The 24858-nt window shown below is 38.7% G+C and overlaps 1 protein-coding gene across 1 annotated transcript; it reads left to right on the top strand.

Annotated features, from left to right (window-relative positions):
- Positions 1-5679: 5679 nt before the first annotated feature.
- On the top strand, positions 5680-22894 carry REXO2 (RNA exonuclease 2). Its single transcript, XM_072425447.1, has 7 exons — positions 5680-5910; positions 8619-8702; positions 12241-12318; positions 15115-15226; positions 15928-16036; positions 16782-16835; positions 22553-22894. The coding sequence occupies exons 1-7, from the start codon at positions 5773-5775 to the stop codon at positions 22659-22661; spliced, it is 684 nt and encodes a 227-aa protein (XP_072281548.1). The 5' UTR covers positions 5680-5772; the 3' UTR covers positions 22662-22894.
- The last annotated feature ends 1964 nt before the right edge of the window (positions 22895-24858 follow it).

The following is a 24858-nucleotide window of genomic DNA, read 5'->3' on the forward strand; positions in this document are numbered from 1 at the left end:
TTTTTTCTTCATTTATCTAAGGAACTAATGCTACTTAATACCCTCTAAAAAAACTTTTAAGCATTATGAATCTGTATGTATTCCAGGATCTACCATTTTTTTTCTCAGCAGTAGGACTGTGGCCGCATTGCTGAAGGTAACACACCATCTTCTGCAATGTTCCAATTGTTGTTAAATAAACAAAAGGTGATCACATTTCTTGCGATTTGCTCTTTAAATGTCTTTGTGTTGAAAAAAAGACAAAACATCAGTAATGTGTACAGGCAGTGCTTGAATTGCATTCTGCCAGTCCATCCCTCTTCTTTTTGTTGGTATTATGAAACTTTGCAGAATCTGAATATGATTTGTAATTTAAGAATCATAGATTGAGGAAGTTATACCATACAGGCCTCAGGAAATATACTCTTACTTTCATCCTGATAGATGATCTGTGAAAATATACCTGCAACGGATTATTCAGAGAACTCAGATTAGGGTAAACTGGACACTCTGATTTTGCAGTATTTGATATAATCAATCATTTACTAAATGGTTTTACCTGTTGCGTGGAATTGCTGCTTATAGAGGCTGTCTTTAGCCCTCCCAAACAAACGTTTCTTCAGAGTATTTTTCATCCACTTACAGACTCACATTGTGAAGTAGTGTAGCTGGTTACTCCTGAGCACACAGCAAGCTGCTGCTATGCGTCTGAGAGCACAAACCTGCTGTTCCCTGCAGGTATAATTTGGCCATTGCTCTTCTACGCCTCCTTTCCAACGTCTAGGTCTATAATATAATCACATCCTCTAAATGTTCCCCATACACCCCTAAGAAGAATGGGCAGTAACTGACATCTATCACCCACCCTGACTTTTCTAGAGAAATCCAACGTGGTGGAACCCACAGAAGGTGAAAAAAACATCCACAGCCCCAGGAGGAACTGAATTGGAGCAGTACAGTACCTCCAATGTATTTATTTCCATTAGGATGGAGATTGCTGTTTTCATAGTACTGCTACAAAATGAAATGACAGAACAAACTGCAACATGACTTGGTCATCTCTAGGCAAACCATTAAAGACAAGATTGAAATACATTCAGTCCTGAGACTTACAGAGCCCTGCCAGAGACACTACAAGCAAACTGGGGACCTGACGTTTTTCTGCTGCATTTTAGCAATGATGTCTGGTTACCTCTTTGCTCTTAGCGTGCATTAAGCTGCATATTAACATGCATGGCATTAAGATGACAAACTAAGGATGAGCTGCCATTGCATCCTAACGTGACCATAGTGTAACACATTTCCATATACTAACCTTGCATTGTATTGCTACAACACAGGGCAACTGTGGACCTCAACATGGAAATTTAAACTGACCCAGATAATTTAGGAAAATAGTACAACCCCTGTTATATTATTTTGCTGTATATATCCATTTGTCCTGGTGCCCATTATCACTCTACGTGATGGCAAATCCAAAAATGTCCAGGCTTGTTCACAGCACATGCATATTGCTTAGCACAAGGCAAATATTTTGGTTTCTGCTTTGGAAGAGAACCTCAGCAAAACAGAATACTTTAAAAAACAAAATGCACATTGCAACACGTGTTTTGTAAGCATTAAGAGCAAGTTTTGCCCTCAAAGCTGAAGGTGAGGATAAATCTTCAAATAGTGACACCCAATCAGCTGACAAAAGGCTTGTACTGACCAGCTTCGCCCCTGTTCACTGATAGAGAAGAGGACGTCATGGCAAACATCCCCAACCACTTGTGTGACTTCACTACAGGTCCAGGTGCTGCTTGTGTTTCTTAACTTGTGAATCTGTAATGCACTGCATGAAAGACATGAGGGTACAGAGAGGATATGTACACACTTCAGATGATTCTCTTCCATTTATCGCGTCAGGGCTGGTATCGGACAAGAATCTAGCGTTTGTACAGCGCTCATCCGACGTCATTCATGGATCCGACCTGGTGGATCCACCAACGAGGAACAATCGTAATACAAGGTAAGGGAAGTGAGCACAGCGAGGTGCCACTCTGTCGTTTTCCCCCTCCCCTCTCAAAAGCATGGCGCTGTATGTACATCACGCATTCAGTCTTTTGTCATTGGAAAGGATCATAAAAGATCCTTTCCAACAACAATCATTGAACGTGTGTACGTAGCCTTAGTCTGCAAAAACTGCAAAATATTCCCTTTATTTCTTTAAAGATCCTGCAAATAATGTTGATTTGTCAGCAACTAGAGTGCTCTGACAATAGCATATTTGTAGACTAAAGAGTTAAGTTATAGGCAGTTATCAGCCCTGTTCATCTGTCTTTTGCTGAATTACTGATTGCCTTGTGGTAAGAGAATTATCCTGTTCGCTTGAACACATGTGCATGCTTGCATTGTGGCTCATCACCTGGGGATGTGATTGCATGCCCATGTCAGTACAATGGTGTGTGCATTCTTATGACCTCATATAAGACCTTATATCCTGATGATCAGGACAGTGTCCTTGAAGGCTCCAGCAGTAGTCTGCCATCATGTGTCTATCCCATCTGCCCTGATACCTTTCTGTGATCACCCATCACCTTTATATCTTGATGGAACCTCTCTCCTTGTTCCTCACTGAAATCGCCAAGAATTTGTGGAAATTTTTGCAAATGGCTATGGAGATAGTGTACCTTTATGCTCATAGTAGCACCCACATTTTTAAATTTTAAGAGGACATTTTGTACAATTACTTCATAATTTTGTTCTTTATAGTTACCCATGAAATTCTTGACAACCATGACATAGCTGTGCCAGGCAGAAGCCTCAGTATTAGTCAAATAACTTGTGAAATTTGAATCATTTATCAGTTTCCAAACCTGGGGTCCATCAAAGATTCCTGCTTTTCATTTTTCAGTACTCAATCCAGGGAAGAATCTACAAATGTATTTGAAGCACTGACCGTCCAAATTGTTTCAATAATCCCAACTTTATGTGCAGGGGAGGGAGAATGATTATTTTCTTTGTCAAACATTGGCTCATTAATGGCACATTTTTTCATGTTTTCCCTTGGAGACCATGTCACTTTTTTCCAGTGATCCTGCTTTGCTCTACTATCCCATAAGCAGATGAAACATGGGTACTTTGTGTATTTACTTTGCTGTCCAAGTAGGAAGTTCACCATTTTTAAATCAACACATATGGATCCTTGGTGTTCATGATAGAAAAGCTTTTTGTAGGACAATTTTGATATTTTCATATTCTTCTTTAAGTTTTGTTGAGTGACCGATTGGAATTGATGCATAGCAGTTTCGATTATGCAGTAAAACAGATTTCAAACTTCGAGTGGAACTGTCTATGAAAATCCGCCAGTCTTCTGCTCGGTCTCCCGGTACTCCCATATGGGCTAGTAGTCCAGGGATGTTACAACAGTACACAAAGTCTCCATCTTCACTAAAATATGGTAGGAGTGTCACCTCTCTTGTCCTCTAAACCGTTATCCTAACTTCCGGTCTCAGACAGTTCTTTTCTTTTAGTCTGGATGCTAAAAGTTCAGATGCTTGTTTTGACAGACTTAGGTCACGTATTAAATCATTGAGCTCTTCTTGGGAGAAATGCTGGTTTGATCAAACACTTCCTTCATACTCATCTCCAATGCTAACTCTTGGGTTACACTCCAAACCCTGTATATCCTCCATGTCGGATACAGGAATATCAGGGAGTGTACTGAACACTGGTATGGGAACATCCGCACCATGCGGCACAGGTCGTATTGCTGATTCCAAATTTAGGGTGCTGCCACTGTTTTTTCTTGTAACGATTGAAACCTTTTACATTCACAGCACAAAAATAACAATCATTATGATGATTTTGGGGTTCTCGCCCTACCATAGGTACATCAAATTTCAAACTTTTCAGTTTTCCAGTTTTTCACTGACGTAGACACTCTACACAAATTTTACATACCATATGGGGAGCCCAATACTTGTCTTGGTCCCCCAGTTTAATATCAAAATATGCAAGATATGCTTGTTTCTCAAATCCTATAATGTTTTTGGTCTGTTTTTGCTGAGAATATTCACCACAAATGTAGCAAAATACATTAGGGTCATTTAGACAACTTCCTGAAGAACTCATATTTCTTTTTAAAAAAAAACATGTATGAATAAAAACAAGGCAAATGAAAGTTTCCTGAAAATAATGCTACATTTAATTTATAAAATGCAAAACATTGATGTAAATAAAGATTGATAATATTATGGTGTGTTAACATTTGTTGTCTATTCCGATTTCTGAATCACAAGAACTAGAGCCAGTTCAATTAAAATGATGTCATTTCTGGATTTAGCAGACCTAAAATACACTACAAATATTGAAAAATCTTTGGCAAGTGAAAACCATTTTTTTGTTGAGCTGTGTTATCATTAGTTGCATTATCTTTGGTATTACTAAGGAAATGCAAAATATCTATTTGCATTTTCTCACTCATTATGGGTTTGTTTCATTCCAATCTAAGACCAAACAAGAAATGATAATGATCAAAGTCAAACTATTTGATATCAATAAATATAACAGTTAAAGAAAAAAAACAGATAAGGTCATACTTACCTCAAAGAGCATCTGAGACGTAAACAAAACAATGGGATGAGAATCAATATTCGTGGAGCGGGGTGACTGTTGTAATGATGGAAACAATACTGAAGCATACGGCTCGACAATGGTTGCCTCATACAACTTAACACTACACTGACATCACGCTGCGCATTCCTTGTTTTTCTGTCTCTAGCGCAGTTTGTGAATTTAGTGCAATATAAAGGTTAAAATTGTCAGTTGTTTATTAGAATATTGTTTTTGTTTTATTTTTAATATATTTAAATTGAAAATATTGTCCAAATTTTTTTGTGGACCACCAAAATTTTCTTATGGACCACTTGGCGATGACTGCTGTAGACAGAAAGATGACAAAGCTTAATCAAACAATAAACACAATGTAAACAAACACTCCAGTAAACATCCTTTTGGAACAGCGATAGCCCCTTTTGACAGGTTTTATTTTATTATTTTGCACTATATAATAAAAAAAAACTTTGAATGGATCAAAGGGCGGCACATAAAACAAATCCATTGTTAGGATTCTCATCCACTGTACAAGGTATTACAGTTTTCCTAAAGAAACCACACCCCGAGGTGAAAAGTCTCCTGTCTGCATGCCGGGCATGTCACACATCAGCAGAGAGACCACTGCTTCCTGAGAGTCCTCTCTGCAGAATGCAGATGGGTTGAGGACAGGTGAGAGAACATAATTTTGCAATCAGAGAGGTAAGTGTATTTATTGCAGAAGTGTCATCACTTGCGCCTTCCTCGATTAATGCTCTGACTGGCTAAGTTTTCCACACCATTTGTATGAAATGTAGCTTATTTCAGTCTGGCTTGATTTATAACTGGTGTGTATGCCCTAACATCACCATCTCTACTTACTATGAGGAAAAATGGTGTTTTATACCCCAGTCGTGCCTTGTCACAACTCAGCACACCTCCCCCACCCTCACTGACTGAATTTCATTTTCCCGCCTCCAGACCCACCCTCTCATCCCAAGGCGCGATCCACTCCTAACCCCGCCCCATCTAACTCGATCACGTGGCTGTCTAACCATTCCAGCGTTTTCTCTAACAGAGGGGGCGTGGCACCAAAGGCGTATCTGAGTCACCGCTGTCACGTCCTCCGTACGGTGGCCCAGAGGGGTCATCTCCAGTCTGAGGGAAGTGTGCGCGCTGCCGGCTTGTGATGAGAGATTTGCTGCTCGGTTCTCTTTGGTGATGCTTGTTGCCCTGTGCGGTAGGGGGGCAATTGGCAGAGTACATGGCAGCTTTATGACGATGTCACATTCAGCTGTGAGAGGGCGCAGGAAGATGTCACAGAGTATGGAGCAGCGTATGGTTTGGGTGGACCTGGAGGTGAGGCTGCAGTCACAGTTCCTAACTTTTAGTTATGTGATATCTGTGTCACGTGTTGTGTTTCTTTGTGTACAGTGTGACAGGAAGTCTTCCACAATTCACAGCCCCAATTCCTCTATCCCAGCAATATGAGGGGGGCTGGGAGTGGAATTATAGTTCTAAAGTAAACAAATGTCAAGCATTCTATTGTAGACGGGACAGGCAATGTCTCCTTGGCAATATAAAGCACCAACCTGCCTGGCGGCCACCTCTTCTTCTTTGTATATTGAGCTATAGATACAGACTATAATGGCGGACGAGAATGAATGAACCCCAATGTGTGGGAGTTATACCATTCCCTGGCCAGGTCTGAGGAATTCAGAAAGCGGAAGCACCTGGTGTGAGAAATGTGTATTTTTAAAAAATTTTGAACAGGCCTCTCAGAAAGTACAATACTTTCCTTTCTACAATCAAAGCGGAAGTAAACCCAAAACAAAAAAATTTCACCTTCAATCTGGCAGATCAGTCTATCCGTCAGGAGGTTTCTTCCATTGGATCCCGCGTCATCCTGGTATCTGGCTTTGGGTACCGCTGGGAGCGACATCTTCTCCTCTTCTTCCCACATTCTTTTTCCTACGTCACCCGGTCTGGCACTGCACAGGCGTGAGATTGTGTGGCGTAAATAGGGAAAAAAACTTGCTGTACTGCAATTTTTTTCCCATTTATGAAAGGGCTCATTCTCTGCATGTCTGAGACGTTCAGACATGTGCACAAGGAGCAGCCAAGAGCCTCTCGGGATGTGTGACATAGGTTTCCCGGTAGGCTCTGCGCTCCCATTCATTCTTGATCGCCTAGGCCAGGGATCAACAACTTTTTTGGTCCCGCAGACCACTAAATTTATCAGCTCTGGGGGGGGGGGTCACTGAAAGGGGAAGAAACTTTCCCCACAGTGATATCAAGATGCCAGAACCCACCCACTCTCCATCACAAATCAGCCTGTCTCTGGACACAATCCACCCTACTTCATTGAGCCTGCATTCCGTACGGGGAATATGGTCGGCGGCTCTGGCACGTGGCCAGCGGAGTCTTTCTCCTCACCGCGCTCTGGGGCGCATCGGCCAGAGCTGCGGACCACCGGTTGGCGACTGCTGGCTTAGGCCATCAAGAATTAAAGGGCGGTGCTGCACCCTTTAAAAAAAAAAAAAAAGTTGTACTAAAAAAACTCAATCTTTAATTTAAATAAAAGGGTTGTCTACTCTTTTAAGTAAAGTAAAATTTCTGAGTTTAGATATGCTGTAAGAAACTGCCTCCTCACAATTACTTTTAAAGTTTTAGTTCCACTTCGACAGCAATTTTTTCACTTAGCTGAATAGGAGAGTTACTGGTTCTCTTGTACCCTGCTCTTCTGTCCTGCCTTCTGTAATACTTCTGAATATAAGGAGGCTTGTGACCTCCTCCCAGGTGGATGTGGCCAATCACTAGGCTCCAACACTGTCACATGAGAAGTGGCTAAGCAGTGACTTGAATCTTGCACAGAGTAGATCAGAAAGGGGGGTGGGGTCCACTTCCTGTTGTGCCCTGAAAACAGGACAATATAAACCTTGTAGGGGTTCACAAGGCTGATATCGGATGGCAACGCTTGCGGCAAGTGCTTACCCAGCCCTAGCCTGGATGATAGCATGCTTGGGCAATCTAAGTGTGAATAAGCGTTTACTGCTAGCAATAGTGGGTGTTAAAGTGGAACCAAAGTTTTAGTTTTACAAAAGTTTTGTCAGAGATAGTTAATGACCCTTCTGCGATAATCTGATCACTCCGGGTTTAAGGCCGCAAAGATGAGCTGTATATGAGCCGGATCAACTTTGGATACCAGGGAAACCTGGCATTGCCGGCTTCCATCATGTGTGCCAGGGAAGAAATGAACTCCAGCTAGATGGTGCAGGAGTTGTGTCCTCCTGACCTGGCCAATCAAGATAGCTGATGATCGTCTCTTGGGGGGGGGGGGGGGGAGAGAATGACGATGGTGGGTTTTAGTATCACTTTAGGATGGTTGGACATCCCCTTGCACTTCATGTAATTTTCAGCTAGGCCCTTATACATGCTTGGCTGGAGTTAAACTATCAGAGTCCTTTCATACATTAATAATTTTTGTAAAAAGTTTACCTTAAATTTTATATAATATTGAAGATATTTTGGTTAGTGCTAAAGTATCTTTTATTTAAGTGTTGGCGCCATATAATGTAAAAAATATCTGGCTCAGATAGATCTCTCCCTTAATATTGTCAATATTGGAGGTAGTTATAGAATTCAGTTGCCACGTCAACTTAAAAAATTTCATATTTGGATTTTTAAGGCACCAAAGATCATTCTCATCCTATAACATGAAATGGTTATGAAAACATCATGTATTTATACATTGCATACTTATATTTCATGTACAGTTTTTTCAATCTTTGATTCACAATTATAATAAAGATGTTAAAACAATTTTCCAATTTTTCTTTTTTCAACATGAATTGCTTCCTCAGAAAGGCGTGGTTCAAGTTTTACTAAATCTCATTAAGCTCAGTATCTGTCAGGACAATCTATCCATGTTGCTGCATCCTATTTCATCTTGCAGGATAGCATTATATATCTGCGTTGAGGTGTAAGGCTCCGCTCTGCAATGTTAGTGCATGCAATCTTCATTGACCTTTCATGTAATGCAGGCTGCATGTTTCTTTTTATTACAGATGACTGGACTAGATATCAAAAAGGACCACATAATTGAGATGGCTTGTTTAATAACAGACCACGAGCTCAATATCATAGCTGAGGTGAGTATTGATGATGGCCCTAGGTTGGCCAGGGTGATAAAGAGGGGTTGATATTATTATCCTGTATTTATGTATCACCAAAATATTACAGTCTGTAGCCATGTCACTAGTAGTTCCTTGGAGGTGCTCACAGTCTAATGTCCCTACCATAGTCCTTTGTCATTACACAGTTTAAGGCCAATTTGAGGTAAAAGCTGATAAATCTAACTGCATGATTTTGGAATGTGGGAGGAAACCTGAGTACCCAGAGGAAACCCACCTAAGCACTGTTGGAATGTTCAAACTAAATGCAGATAATATTCTGTCAGTGAGTTGAACCTGGGATCAAGGACTGTAAATGCCGGAGTGCTAATTAGCAATCAAGTAGATGACCACCCTTGGTAAATAAAGTAGGGTGTTCCTGATCATAAGGTTGGCTTGGGTGATGGAAGTGAGCTGTCAACAAGGTTGTACCAGGTGATAAAAATGGTGGTGGGGTAGGGGGAGTTGTTAGTTCTTTGAGGGGTTGGAATATGTGGTGATGTGGACTGTTGGTTATCATAAAGTTTGATCCAGCTGGTTGGGTGAAGGTGATATATATATATATTATACAGTTCCAGGTCCATAAATATTTGGACAGACAAGTTTTTTTCTAATTTTGTATCTGTACATTATCACAATTAATTTTGTGTCAATCAACTTTATTAAGTTTTCAGAGAAAAAAAGGCTAACAAACAATAAAACAGAACACAAACATCCAAATTACCCGTAACGGCATTAGCTTCGAATGAGCATAAAATACACAACCTAGACACAACACATATCCTGATAAACATATTAATAATCTGTAAAAGTCCTCGTGGATCAAAGAAAAATATATCAACCCAAATATACAAAATTTACATAAGTACCCATGGAAGCATTTAGCGTAAATAATACTCAAATAGTCTTAAACCGCCAATAGTGGTGTGTGTATATGTGTATATATATATATAAACAGTTTAACAAAAAACAACTAAAAGGAAACAACTCAGCCCAAGGGAAAAGGGGTGGGAAGGGAAGGGAAAAGGAGAATAATATACCACACAGATTTAAAAAAAAATAGAAAAAGTACCCTAAATACAAAAACAATATCTTAGCAAATATATAAGAACGTTAAGATGAATACGGTTTGAGCCAGGGAGACTCTTTAAACCAATCCCACGCAGACCAAACTATTTTAAATTGGTCCATTCTGTCATCATCTTCCGCCACCAACATTTCCATATGGCAGATTTTTTCGAGTTCGGATACCCAGTCAGCTATAGAAGGAACAACAGGCTGCCTCCACAATCTCGATCACAATTAATTTTAAATGAAACAACTCAGATGCAGTTTAACTGCAGACTTTCAGCTTTAATTTAGTGGGTTGAACAAAAAAGATTGCATAAAAATGTGAGGAACTAAAGCCTTTTTATTACACAATCAATTCATTTCAGTGGCTCAGAAGTAATTGGACAATTGACTCAAAGGCTATTTTATGGGCTGGGCAATTCCTTCGTTATGTCATTATCAATTAAGCAGATAAAAGGCCTGGAGTTGATTTGAGGGGGAGGGGTGCTTCTATGTGGAAGATTTTGCTGTGAACAGACAACATGCGGTCAAAGGAGCTCTCCATGCATGTGAAACAAGCCATCCTTAAGCTGCAAAAACAGAAAAAACCCATCTGCGAAATTGCTACAATATTAGGAGTGGCAAAATCTACAGTTTGGTACATCATGAGAAATAAACAAAGCACTGGTGAACTCCGCAAAGCCAAAAGACCTGGATGTCTACGGAAGACAACAGTGGTGGATAATCGCAGAATCATTTCCATGTTGAAGAGAAACCCGTTCACAACAGCCAACCAAGTGAACAACATTCTCCGGGTATTGGCGTATCGATATCCAAGTCTACCATAAGGAGAAGACTGCATGAAAGTAAATACAGAGGGTGCACTGCAAGGTGCAAGCCACTCATAAGCCTCAAGAATAGAAAGGCTAGATTGGGCTTTGCTCAAAAACATCTAAAAAAGCCAGCACAGTTCTGGAAAAACATTTTTGGACTGATTCTGAAACCAAGATCAACCTTTACCAGAATGATGGCAAGAAAAAAGTATGGAGAAGGCGTGGAACAGCTTATGATACAAAGCATACCACATCATCTGTAAAACATGGCGGAGGCAGTGTGATGGCTTGGGTGTGCATGGCTGCCATGGCACTGGGACACTAGTGTTTATCGATGATGTGACACAGGACAGAAGTGGCGAATGATTACTGAGATGTTCAGAGACATACTGTCTGCTCAAATCCAGCTAAATGCAGTCAAATTGATGGGGAGGCGTTTCATAATTCAGATGGACAATGACCCAAAACATACAGCCAAAGCAACCCAGGAGTTTATTAAAGCAAAGAAGTGGGATATTCTTGAATGGCTTAAGTCGGTCACCTGATCTGAACCAGTTGAGCACTTGTTGAAAACAGCAACTGAAAGCCGCTGCAGTAAAAGTCTGGCAGAGCATTAAAAAGGAGGAAACCCTGCATCTGGTGATGTACATGAGTTCAAGACTACAGGCTGTCATTGCCAGCAAACGGTTTTAAAGCTGAAAGTCTGCAGTTCAACTGCATCTGAGTTGTTTTATTTACATAACCAAAATTAGAAAAAAAAGCTGTCTCTTGTCAAATATTTATGGACCTAACTATATTTTTTTAAAGGTTTATACCATTTTATATTACAAGTAGTCCCCGTATTAAGGACATCCGACATACGGATGCATCCTCGATACGAGATACATCCTGCTCGCTTGTGTGTAGGTGGGAGGCTTGATGGAGGGGAGGGGGGCGGTTTGCATGATATGCATCTTTTGCTCAACACAGCTGAAGGTTGTGGGTAATGTTAAGAGTGGAGCTGATCTGTAACATCTTGTAACAATTTAATGACCAAGACAAACTCTGCAGTTTTTTCTTTTTGCATATTCAAGCACAGCTTGCTCCAGACATTAATGAATTTCTAGGCTCCATGAAGTTTTTTTTTTTCTTTTTTTTTTTTTTTTTGGCCTTGTTTGTGATTAACTCACAGTGAGGTTTAATAACTTTTGTAACTGTTACCTCACTGCCAAATAATATGTTGGGACAAACTGTGGTACACTTTGCTACTCCTGATAATCAATATAAGTGCCATCCAATGTATACAATAGCAACATCTGACAACCTATTGATCCTCTAGATGAGGAGATCTAATCTTTGTTATTTAAGGTATTCATAATCTGTTACTAAGATCTCATCTCAGCCTAAACATGGTACTGTAATTTTAAAAAAACCTCCAATATTTTTATATCTGTAACATTGATTAAAATAACAGTTATCCTGCCATGAAGGACCTTGTTCAGGCACTTCCCGCTGAATAACAACACTCTCTCTTCCCCTATGTGAGATCACCAGTTTGGAAAACTATAAGTTGTTCTTTAGCCAACTATGTCATGCATGAGGATTTATATTTTTCATAATACTTTAACTGTTCTTTTCCATTCTGTCACTAACAGGGTCCCAACTTGATTATCAAGCAACCTGACGAGTTACTGGATGGAATGTCAGACTGGTGCAAGCAACATCATGGAAAGGTAAGATTTGTATGTTCACTTGAATGGAGTCATTGATGGCAATATTTGGAAGTAGCATACTTCCATTGCGGACATGTAAGCCACTTTATAAACTCAGTCTGAGTGCTTGGAAAAACCTCCACTATTTCCTGTGATGATGGCCACCTTGTTGATTTCTATGAGTTCTGATCCATTATATTTGTTGCCAATACTGAAAGTTCTGTTAAATCGAATGATTTATGGTTCATCTTAATAACTTACAAATACAGCTTTTCCAACATGACAGAAAATGGGACACAAACATGTCTCATAGAAGGCATTATATTTGTGATTTTATACTCCGCTACTTAAAAAAATAGGAAATTGGACGGGAGACTGAGATGTTTAGAAATGGAAGAAAACTGGTAGCCCCTGAGTTAAGGAAAATCGGGATATGGACGCCTCCTAGATACGAATGGGCTTCCCTGCTCGCTTGTGTGTGGGACAGAGGCTTGATGGGGCGGTGGGGGCGGTTTGCATGACTTACAGACAAAATCTTTTGCTAAACACCGCTGAAGTTGTGGGTGATCTTAAGGACTGAGCTCTTCTGGAACCTCTTGTAACTCTTTATTTGACAGAGACAAACTCTGCAGCTGTTTCTTTTTGCATATCAAAGTACAGCTTTATTACTCTCATTAATCTAAACTCCATGATGACAAATTGAAAACAGAATTTTAGATGATTTTGTGAATTTATTAGGAAATCTGATATAATTTACAGAAATATTCAGACCCTTTACTTGGTATTCAATTGAAGCACCTTTGGCAATTGCAGCCTTCAATCTTTGGGTGATAATGCAGCAAGCTGTGCACACCGGGATTTTAGTCTTTACAATCCTTCTGAAGCTCAGTCAGGTTGGATGGGGATTGTTGGTGGGCAGCCATATTCAGGTCTATCTACAGGGTTTTGATGAGGTTCTAGCTACTCTGCCATTGTTGGAGATTGGTGGAGGGATGCAATTATGGTCGTCCCTATGGAACCCAGTGCCATCTCCACACAGACTAGTGCAGGCATGGGGCAAACTACGGCCCCCTGGCCATATATGGTCCTTTAGGTTTTTTATCTGGCCCTTACACTCTCTCTCTACTTCAGCGGCTCAGCTGAAGTAGATCTGCGGTCTGTGGCTCTGGCCAGCCAGGAAAAGGACCCCGCCCAGGGGCCGTACCGGCCAGAGCCGCTGACAATGTCCCCTGTACAAATCCCGGGCTTGGGGAAGTGGGCAGAACAACTGGCCCACTCCCCCATCCTAGGCTCTGATCTGCGATGGGAGAGTGGGCAGGGTTATGTCATCATGATGTCACATTCAGCAGATCAGCAGTTTCTGAAACACCCAAACCAGTGAGTCTGGCAGCAAAAACCAAGCCACATTTAAAATCACCTAAATTACCTTTCATTCATTACCTTCCATTCTGATGCTCAGGGTTTACTTGCTAACTTCTTTTTCTTGAATTTGGTCACTATTGTTTGTCATTTCACCCTAAACATGTATTCCAATAATGTTGTATTAAAATTTTTGCCTGCCTTCGTGTATCACTGAGGTTTTAGTGTCAAAACCTTCCCTGTTAATGTTCCTAGTTCTGCTTCCCATACTATGAAGTGTTCAATTCTCCTTCAGCATTACAGGTTGACATTCAAAAATCCAGCAACCTCTGGACCTGAGGTGGGCCAGATTCTTGAAAATTCCAGATTTTTTCCTTTTTATACTTGCCGCCAAGCACAGGACAGCCTTCCTCTCGCAGCACTGCGGACATTTGCGAGCAGGCAGCAGAGACGTCTCAACCTCTATTTAGTTTAGCAAGCAAGACCTAACCGCTGTTTCTGTTTTTTTTTTTTTTTTTTTATAGCATAGATCTGCGATGGGAGAGTGGACGGGGTTATGTTAACAAAAGGTCACGTTCAATGACACCCGTCTCGGCGCTCTATCTACCTGATCCTTGCCCGGCCCTCTGCCACATTTTAGAACCCGTTGTGGCCCCAGAGTCAAAAAGTTTGCCCATTCCTGGACTAGTGACTGGTTGCTCAGTGTGGCCATATGACCAGCTCTTGGTCCTAGTTGTGCCAAATTTCTTCCATTTGAAAATTTTGGAGATTACTGTGCTCTTTGGTACCTTCAGTGCAGCAGAAATATTTTTGTAGCCTTCGCCAAGTCTGCTGTAAAACAATCTTGTTTCTGAGCTCTGCAGGCAGAGGTGTGTGACTTTCCAAATTAAGTCCAATCAGCTTAATTTACCACAGGTGGACTCAAAGGTGTAGAAACATCTCAGCAGTTATCAAGAGAAATCGGAGACACCTGAGCTAAATTTAGGTTTTGTTGCTAAAACTCTGAATACTTTCTGAATTAAAAAAACAAGAGTTTTAGACAATTCTGTAACATCATGGGGTTCTTAGTGTAGATTGAAGGGTGACAATTATTTAATTAAGCATCAGGCTGCAACAAAAAAGTGAGTCTGAATACTTTCTGAAGCCACTGTATATACGTCCGGAGATACAGACACTTTTTAACACAGAAATCTTAACTTTATAGTTGGTTTTCAGTGCATAAAATCATAGCAGTGCCTTTAATAGAGAACATTGGCCATTCTAGTTAGGAAAGGGAGAGGTTTGCAGTGATTTGAGAAATATGGTGACACATTTTGTTTTTGAATACAATGATTTTTCAGTATTTCTTACGCTGTTCTGTAGGGATTTGTGTTATAAATAAAGCTTTCAATGTTGTAGAGATTTGTAGTATTGTCACGGATTATGTTCTTGATAATTTTTTTTTTCTTTGCCTTACAGTCCGGCCTCACACAAGCAGTACGGGACAGTAAGATTTCCTTACCACAAGCAGAGTATGAATTTCTCTCATTTATCAGACAGAACACACCTCCTGGTGTCTGCCCTTTAGCTGGTAGGTGTTTTGTGGGAAGGGAATTATGCTTTGGGTGGGAGGACAACTTCAAAGACCTTTGAACTTGATCAGTGCAGTAAAACAGGACTTAAATAGGAGACATAACAATTTAACACATGTATAAATATAAGTCAATCTGAGCAGCCCATAGTGAATGGTTGTGGGCATTAATTAACTATTTACATACAAAGCAGAGTAACTAAAGTAACATACCATACCCTTTCTAATGTTGGTTATGTAATTTTTCTATCAAGGTTATTTTCGAACATTATAGCAATCAATATCTTTATCAAAGCAAACTTTTTCTTATGATCTGCTTCAGGTTTCCAAAATACCATCCACTTATTTGATAACTTGATATTTGATTTTTTTTTTTTTTTTGTTCAATACAACTAATTTTAAGTAAACTAATTTTAACTTTAACTAAATGAACTAAACCTTGCCCTATCAGTTTGTCACCATTCTGCCTAAACATTGATCATGAATTCAATTATAAATGTGGAGTTGTTTTGATAAATTCTGTATTTTTTACCTAATTAATGCAAACTACTATGTGGTCTACTGTTAGCTTTAGACTGATATGGCCTTTATTACAGGTTATGTAGTTTACTTGTAGTGTAAGTAATCTGTATGATGTGACTAAGCAGGCTTCTGTCGCCTCTTCACTTTTTAATGTTTTTTTCCCTTAATACTTTTTTCAGGAAATTCTGTGCATGTGGATAAAGTATTTCTGAACAAATATATGCCTCAGTTTATGAGACATTTACATTACAGGATCGTTGATGTAAGTACTCTAAAGGAATTATGCAGGTAAGATTTACTTTTATATTTTACATAACACTGTCAGAACCATATAAATAGAGACTAACAATACATTTGTGATTCCTTATTTTGTGTGAAATATAAAGTCTCTGGGCAACATGTATAAAATACAACAAAAGCTGCATACAATCCCAACATTTCTAAACAAAAAACCCCAGGAGCCATATTTAACAAAAAGATGACATCCCATTCCTCTTTATGCCTCCCAACATCTATTGCTGCATCTTTTCATTGAGATGCATTACCAAAGGGTACAGTTCTGTACGTTAGTTAAAACAAAACTTTATTGGAGGCAGTTAAAAATGATAAGCTGCAGCATTGTAGCCCATCTCAATACATAGCCCACCTTAACTCACAGTAAAGTACTTTGGATGCAGTTCTGCAGGACCATCATAACAAAGTGGGGGTGTCACTGCACAAGCATGTTTACCTGGCTCCCTGAAGCTTGATATGCTCATGCTTGTTACAGGTACTCATCAAGGGGTGAGTAATGGCAGCCCCTAAAAAGGAGAAACCTAAAATCTTTATATTGTTTTATTGGTGTCTTTGTTTTCCTGTCCTGTTGAGCCCCATCTCCTAATGTTTGTTTCTTGAGAATAGGTAAATCCCTCAGTGACGTTTTCCAGATAGTAACAAAAACCTGGTATATAGTTGTAGGTCTGCTTACTGTTTAAATAGAAAAAAATTACTGTAGCTAAACTTTTATTTCATTAATGCATTCTTTTTGTTTTAGACGCTGGTATCCTGTGGAGTATGAACGTGCACCAAAGAAACAATGTTCACATAGGTAGGTGTTAGTATAAAACCAGAGTTTCTTTTATACAAAATATTTAGAGCTTCTCTGGTATAGATAAATGCCCAAGAGGGGCTATCACTTAAGACTTAGTGGGCTCTACTCTAGAGGGAAGTAAAAAATCACAATCTTGATGGCACTGAAGAGAAATTGATTCGACTCTTAGAATAAACCCTGAAGAAAAATCCTCTTGTCTCTGTCCAACTGTTGTCAGCTCTTCCATACTATATTAATACATGGAATAAAAGACTAACAATTGAGAGGCGCATGCGCCGGTGTCTATGCCAGTGAGCTGCTAGACGGCTCGGCTCCCTCAAGGCTCTACATCCAGCTCCCGCACGTACAGACCCAGCAGCTTCTGTGTTCGCTCAGGTGGGGAATGATAGCAGCAGCAGTGCCAGTAGCAGCGTGTTCATCTGCTCTACCATGGTGGGAAGGAGTGCGGGAAGAACTAAAGATCAGGTCACCCGTCCGCAGGCTTCACAGGAACAGGCTAAGATGGCGGAACACCGGGCTTTGTCCCATACATTGTGATCACCGCAAGCGGAACTATCAGGAATACAGAAGGCTGGGCAAGGTAGGAAAAGTGGCACGAATGCAGGGGAATTTGAAGGGGACATCTCCACCTTTGTCCCTAGAGACATCTTTGGAGGGTTCAGACTCTCTGGGTTTATCCCAAAGGGAGGCTATTTCCCAGGGTCAGTCACTATTACATAGCCCTGCTCCTTCCTCTATGAGCAATAGAAAATCTATATTGTCTGCTGATTACAATCCCACAGAGGAAAGGCTTGTAAGATCTCAGGAGAGTTTTCCTTCTACAACTTTGACTCCACTCTCTTGAGAGTAAATCAAGAATATTTGCACACTTAGCAGTGCTCTTACATACTGAACTGGCGAAAACATCTACATCTATTATTACTGAATTCAGAAATTACATGCAGGGGATTGGAAGTAGAATAGAAGCCATGGAGCAAAATCTTGTCTCTCAAAATGTAAAGCAAATATCTATATTGGAAGCCAAGATAGAGGAGTTACGGTATAAAATTGATGATTTGGAAAACTGTTCTAGGTGAGCCAATTTTCGCATAAGAGGCTTACCAGAGTCATTTAAAGATATATCAGCCGCGGTTAAGCAATTTATAAAGGGAAAATTGCCTGACATATCTGAAGTCTACTTTGAGATTAACAGTGTACATAGAGCATAGAGGAAACCTAAAATGGATGGTCCCCCTATGGACATAATAGTAAAGCTTCACTATTACTCTACAAAAGAAATGTTCATGCAGGCTCTGAAAGGACTTGAATTTGTGATGATGGAAGGAGTCCCAGTTCAAATTTATTCTGATAGTTCACCTTTTACTATACAACACAGGAAAGCTTTGAAACCTCTATTCCAGGCTCTTAGTGCTCAAAAGATCTAAAGTATCGTTGGGCTTATCCATTTTGTCTTGTTTTTGAACATCAAGGAAAGACATTCTCTTTTACTTCTTATGAAGAAGGGGAACAGTTATTACAAAAGCTTGATTTATTATCCTCTTTATCTGTTCAACCACACTCGGCGAAAGTATATCATGTCTCTTTATATCCGTTATGGCAAAAGGTTGGCCAAAGTTCTAAAAAAGACTAAAATCTGTTCAAAGACAGTGATCTAATGAGGAAATCTAAGTTGAATGTCACTTAATCTACTGAAATATTGGAGGAAATGAGATGAAAATAGTATATTGTTTAAACTATATGTAAGAAATGCTTATGAGTTAGTGTAACTAAAAGATTAACTTAAAGTGATATAACCGATTGATAATACTATTGGGGCTGTTAAAACTAATTATGTAATATGAATATATTTGAATAAGGCTGGAAGAGCTGAGGGGGTAATACATGACCTCACTGTGGGGAGTATTACTGGCAGGGAGTAACTTATAGTGAGACACCTGTCAGTTTCTCCCTATAATTATGGGACAAGGATATGCCCTTACGGATTGGGATTCTTCGGTGGGGGCCATACCCTCAGAGGTAGATAGGGAATTAGGGGGCTGCTTAAACCTGAGAATCTGAAAAATTAGAAAATTGAAAAAAAGGTATTTTTTTTTTTTTTTTATGTGGTCTTATGTTAGTCTTTTGTGTTGTTGTCTTACCAACCTGTCGTTTTTTGTCCTTTCCTCTAGATACTTAAATATTAATAAGTTCATGATTACTTTCTCTGAATTGTTCTAAAGATGACGATTAATACAAACTGAAATAGAAAGTTCAATTTCTGAATATTTTACTTTTAACCTCCCGGAAGATACCTCCCAAGCTAACAACTGGGAAGCGCATATGGCATATATAAGGGGGGAACTTATTAACACTACACTTGGGGTAATAAGCCAGGAAAATTACTAGTTAATAGGCTTAACCCTAGACCTAAAAACTACACTCTATCTAAATTTAAAACAAAAGATGGTAAAGTGACCCAAAATCTGGAAAAAATCTTGAGGACATTTGAAGAGTTTATTTTACTCTTTATGATAAACAACTGAATACAGCACAGGCTGACCTGGATGCCTTTTTTAAAAGGACTAATTTGTTTAAACTTAAACCCAAATTTGTAGAATTATTGCAGTGCTCAACCCAGAAATTTTTTAAAGCCCAGTGGGAAGAAATTGTAGGTGGGTGGCAGCCCCTGTATTGAGATCAAACTCTTAGTAACCACACAAAAACAGCCGGGTGGGTGCTGAAAAGTGCCGGGTGGGTGCTGAAAAGTGTCGGGTGGTGCACCCAGCTAAAAGGGCCTGGGGAGAACCCTGTATTGATTAAATGAATTTCAGAAGAGGAAGCCCATAAATCGCTGAAATTTCTGAAAACTAACAGTACCCCTGAGCCAGATGGATTTTCTTATATCTACTAAAAAACTTTCAATACACAGTTGATTCCACATATGGTCCAATATTATACTTATATTCGTGTACGCAACCCTTTACCTAAGAAAGCCAATCGAGCTTATATTAGTGTGATACCAAAACCAGGAAAGGATGCCTCAGACATAACTCATTATAGACCAATATCTTTATTTAACTGTGACTTGAAATTATTGACCAAGGTTCTATTGTGGCGACTGAATTGTTTCATAGATTCATAAATTCAACATCAATTTGCTGATTCAGGAAGTTGAAAAGGTAAAAGAAAATTTTAAATTTAGTTGGGAAACCCAATCTTTTCAATATCTAGGGATACAGTTGTCTCCTACATATAACTCACTACTTCAAGAATATTATTATATTATTCAAGAATATTATTCAAAAAAATCTCTTATCTTAACAAATGGGCCATAACACCTCCCTCTTGGCTGGGTAGACTAGTCTTGGGAGTACCATCCGTCAAGCTTTATTACTTAGCGACCCAAATATCACAACTCTCTCAATCTACTTTGCAAGGCATTAGGCCGCAATGGCAGCAATTGCATCATTAATGTGGATCTCAAAGAAATCAAGACCATGTAGGATTTGTCAAACATTAAACCATTCTTTGACACTGTGGGACAGGACCAAATTTAAACCAAATTTGTGCTCAGGATATGCCCCTCTTACACCCTTAAGGAATAACCCGAAATTTTCCCCAGGGGAAGACAAAACACAATTTTATTGGTGGTGTAACAATGGATTTGAGCGTATTTATGATATTATAGATAAACGTGATATGTTAAGTTTAGAACATTTGATGAATACAAAGGAACTCCCTAATAAAGAATATATCCAATATAGGCAAATTAGATTCTTTGTATATTCAAAAATCTGCTAAGTTGAACGCCCTTTACACCTTACACCTTTTGAAAGATCTTGTAGATCAGCGATGGAAACAAAGGGGCAAATTTCAATAATATACGGTACTCCAATATTAACAGTAAATACGTTGAAATACATGGAATCGTGGAATAAAAAAAACTTAGGTAAAGCTTTTACTAGAGAGGAATTGAATGATATGGCATATTCATTATCAAAAATATCATTAAATACAGCTTTAGTTGAAGCTAATTATAAGGTTATGCTTGGTTCCTGAAAGGATATTCAAAACTCATCCCTCAACATCTCCTTTATGTTTTAGAGGATGTTGGAAAATATTACATATGTGGTGGTCTTGCCCTGTTGCCCAAATTTTTTGGGATAAGATAATCGATAGTGTCGCGGGTGATGGAAAGAAGGGTAAAAAGTACCCTAGCTATGGCGCTATTTAGCAGATGTTATCTAATAGCATCTAAGTCTCAAATCAAACTTTTGAAATTGATGATTCTGGCAGCTCGGATCACTTTAGCTAAATCTTGGAAATCCCCCAATATACGAATGAACCCATTCAAAGCTAAAATAGATTGGTTTATGACCAATAATAAAATGACCCATATTCTTAAGAATACTCTAGACAAATTTGAATTGATATGTTGAATTGAAAGTGTGTTCAAATATTTAGAACAGTTAAGTACAATAAAATAGTAGAATTTACACTGTATGACTTTCCCTTTTCCTAATGTGTCTTGTCATGTTTTGTTTTTGTTATTGTTTAGTCTTACGAATTATGGTCAGATTTAATTTTGCACAATTCACGAGTTATTATATGTAAAGATAAACGCAATTTATTAAAGATAATTTAGTTATAATGATGATAGCAATGTTACCAATTAAAATAAAAGTTTGAAACTAAGAATTGAATTACAAGGAATAATCTTTTTTGATGTCTTAATGTTGGGTAGAATTTTAATATTCATTTACCTGCCTTTCTTCACTGTTTTCAGACCGTTAAAAAGATCGAGGTTAAAGGTTATTATGTAATAGCATTGCTGTTTGTCTGAATGTACTGACCTATTTTTATAATGTACGGTAATCAGAAAAATCCTAACAGGACAATATTTATTTTTTCTTTTTTTTCCTCTTTATAATGTGTACATTTTTACTTGTTAAAATTTTAATAAAAAAGGATTGTAATAATAAAAGACTGTCAATTTCTTAAAGTGAATGTATATATATATATTAAATATATCTCAAACTTTTACTTTCATAGTCATCCGTGTGCATTTCAGGATTTGCTGTACCATCAGTCTCAGATTTTAACCTGCAGTTGCCCATTGAAGGCAAATTTTCCACAGATAACCAATGTGAAAGGAAGTTCAGAATGGGCCCTTGAAGGGGGCCCACACTTTGCGTGATTTCTCCCATTTAATTTCTAAACAGTCCCGTCTCATATGAATTGGGTAATAGACAAATATGACTTGTTGTTTTTTGTGCTCTTGGGTGGCCTATGGATTTCAAAACTAAAAACAAAAAAGGGCATTTGTGAAGTAATGGTAGCACACTGCTGTTTGGTAATTTTATTGTAATGCAGGGGGGAAACGGACCTGGAAAATATATTATATAAATAAGTATTTGGAAATACTGGTGTTGCTAGGTTGGATGGCAGCACCTAATAACCAGCAGCTAAAAATAAAATCTTGTAACGTTTTTTTTTTTCTGATGGAGATATAGAGCCAAAGCCTTTATAAACATCTTGTATACGGACGCCAGTTTTGGTCTGTGTACCATTCATTTCATTACAATCATGATGAGCTTCCTCGGTGGACAATGCAGGAATGGTCAGGCAGCTGTGATTTTGTTTTGATTTGTACCAGTTTAGTTCCTATGATATATTCTCCATAAGTTTAGTTTCTGTAGATAAATGATTTTAATATTTTCTTGTTTATTTTTCAGGGCTTTGGATGACATCACAGAAAGCATCAAGGAACTGAAGTTTTACAGAGAGAATATTTTCAAGCAGAATGAAAGAAAACATATAGACAATGGAAGTCTGCAGAGCTAATTTTGCTATTACCATCTTAGCAGTAAATCTATTCTGTGTGCTTGGTCAGCAGAAAATACTATTAGTAAAAGCAGTTGGCACTGGCAGGGTTGTGCTGATGTTACATCAGTAAGGAGATATGTTTATAACAAATTTTACATGTTTAACAAAGGTCTTTTGTTTTTTATTTGTTGCTACCAAAAAAAGTTTCAATTTGCTCTTGTCAAATGTACGTTAAAATATGCAAACTTCAATAGTTGTGGTATTTTTTTTCCTCCATAAAAACTTTGTCTGGGGGTGGGGGGGATTAGTAAGAGATCCCAAAACCAACCTCTGCATAGCTTCCATATAGATCCCAGGAAGCAGGGCTATGTATAGGTGGGAAGGATAGGATAGGTGTATAGCTGCTAAACTATGCCCATGTCTATATTTATTACCCTATTCTTATATAGTATCTTAACAAAGAAATAACCAGAGGTTAAGGTTATGTACTCACGTTAGACTTTTGTTGTTGGAAAGGTTCTTCAATCAATCCTTTCCAACGGAAAAAGACTGAAAGATGCATGAAAGAGTGCTGTACACTCAAGATGTTCTGCTGTATGGAGGGGGGAAAACAAGTGAGCGGCACCCCACTCTCCCCTTCACTTGTATTACGTTCATGCGTGGATCCCCAAGGACAGATCCATTAACAACGTCAGATGGCCACTGTACACACGTTAATCTTGTCCAATACTATCCCTGAAATGATAATCGGATGAGATGAGACTCATCTGTGTATGTAGATTGAGACTGCAGGTTGTTGAAGATTCATTGTGTGAAATGGCTAGAAAAGGGAAAGAGTGTTTACGTTCAGAACACTTGTTTAATCCATTTTCATTTCTTCAGATTGCATGAGGAGACATTTCCCCTGTTTTGATGACTAGTGTTTAATCTCTGGAAACTTTGCCATGCATTGTTAGCGTGTGTTGTATCAAGTGGCCTTGAAATTGTTATAAACCAATTTTTTTTCTCTCCAAAAATCACAATGTCTTCTAAAGGAGTGTTCAGTTTTTTACACACCTTACAGAGTCATGTCTTCAGCACATCTATAGTTTTTACTGCTTAAGGGATTGTGTGTTGGACTGGTTCCTTCACCCACAGACGTTACACAACATTTTCCTGCACACCAAACTAATGATTCAATTTTTTTTATTGGCAAATATCAGCATCTGACAAGTACAGTCTCTTGTTAGAAGGTCCTGAAAAAAATCTCCTTTGGCCCCTGGCAGGAGTCCATGGTGCTTGTGGCAAGAAATGATGATGTGTAAGGGTGCTGGGCTTTAAAAAAAAACAAAAAAACATTGGAATAAATCTTTTTCAATAGCTTTACTTTGTAGTCTTCTTTTAGGTGGTGATGTACGTGCATCTGGACAAGGAGGTAGTGGGATGATCTAGAAGGGAAGTTTTATTTTTTTTATTTTTTTTTATTTTTTTTAAGCATCAGTGATAATATCAAAGCATGTTGACCTTTGTTCAGTATATCTGGAGGAGGTTTAAGGTTTGCAAAGAATATAACATGGTTTTTCATGATTAAAAAAGACTTGGTAGACACAGATCCAGGGAGGTTAACATAACATTCTGGTTAATGTGCCCTTTATTTTTAAGAATTTAGCAAACTAAGTGGCCTGTGAGAATGAATACTATTATATTTCTGAATACAGACTGATGTGTCGAGGATTTCATAGAATACACCGAAATAATAAAATATTTTATTGAATTTCCCTCTTACACATTTTTGGAGATCATTTCTAATGTGAACTTTTTCAATAAATGAAGGCTGTAAAGCAACAAAAGTAATGGGAAGAAAAAAGCATATTTTAAATTGCCACATTAAATATCCCAGAACCTGCCTATACCAACAGCCACTTCCCCTTCTGCAGCTATTGTTTACCAAACAAGATGAGGTATATGTAGGTGTGAGATGTTAAAAACCAGCCATTGCCTTTGGTAAGCAATTTAACATTTCCCATATCCGAATGCCCTGGATTTAGGACGTCTATAATACTTCAAATACATTAGCTGGTATTTTCAGACATCAGATGGTACTTCACTCTGATGTTACTGCTTTACAACACTATTTGTTTTCTAAGGAAGCATGTATATGTTAGAAAATGATTTACAGTTGTAGGAACCAGGAAGTGCAACTGAGCAGGTTCTAGACACTAAATCAGACATTATA

This window comes from Pyxicephalus adspersus, chromosome 11, assembly GCF_032062135.1.
Source record: "Pyxicephalus adspersus chromosome 11, UCB_Pads_2.0, whole genome shotgun sequence".
Classification (NCBI taxonomy): domain Eukaryota; kingdom Metazoa; phylum Chordata; class Amphibia; order Anura; family Pyxicephalidae; genus Pyxicephalus; species Pyxicephalus adspersus.

Excerpts from the sequence above, each read along its gene's own strand:
- REXO2 (XM_072425447.1), top strand. The coding sequence starts at position 5,773 with ATGCTTGTTGCCCTGTGCGGTAGGGGGGCAATTGGCAGAGTACATGGC. Across the intron at positions 5,911-8,618 it reads TGGTTTGGGTGGACCTGGAG|ATGACTGGACTAGATATCAA; the intron begins GTGAGGCTGCAG and ends TTTTTATTACAG. Across the intron at positions 16,037-16,781 it reads ACTCTAAAGGAATTATGCAG|ACGCTGGTATCCTGTGGAGT; the intron begins GTAAGATTTACT and ends TTTTTGTTTTAG.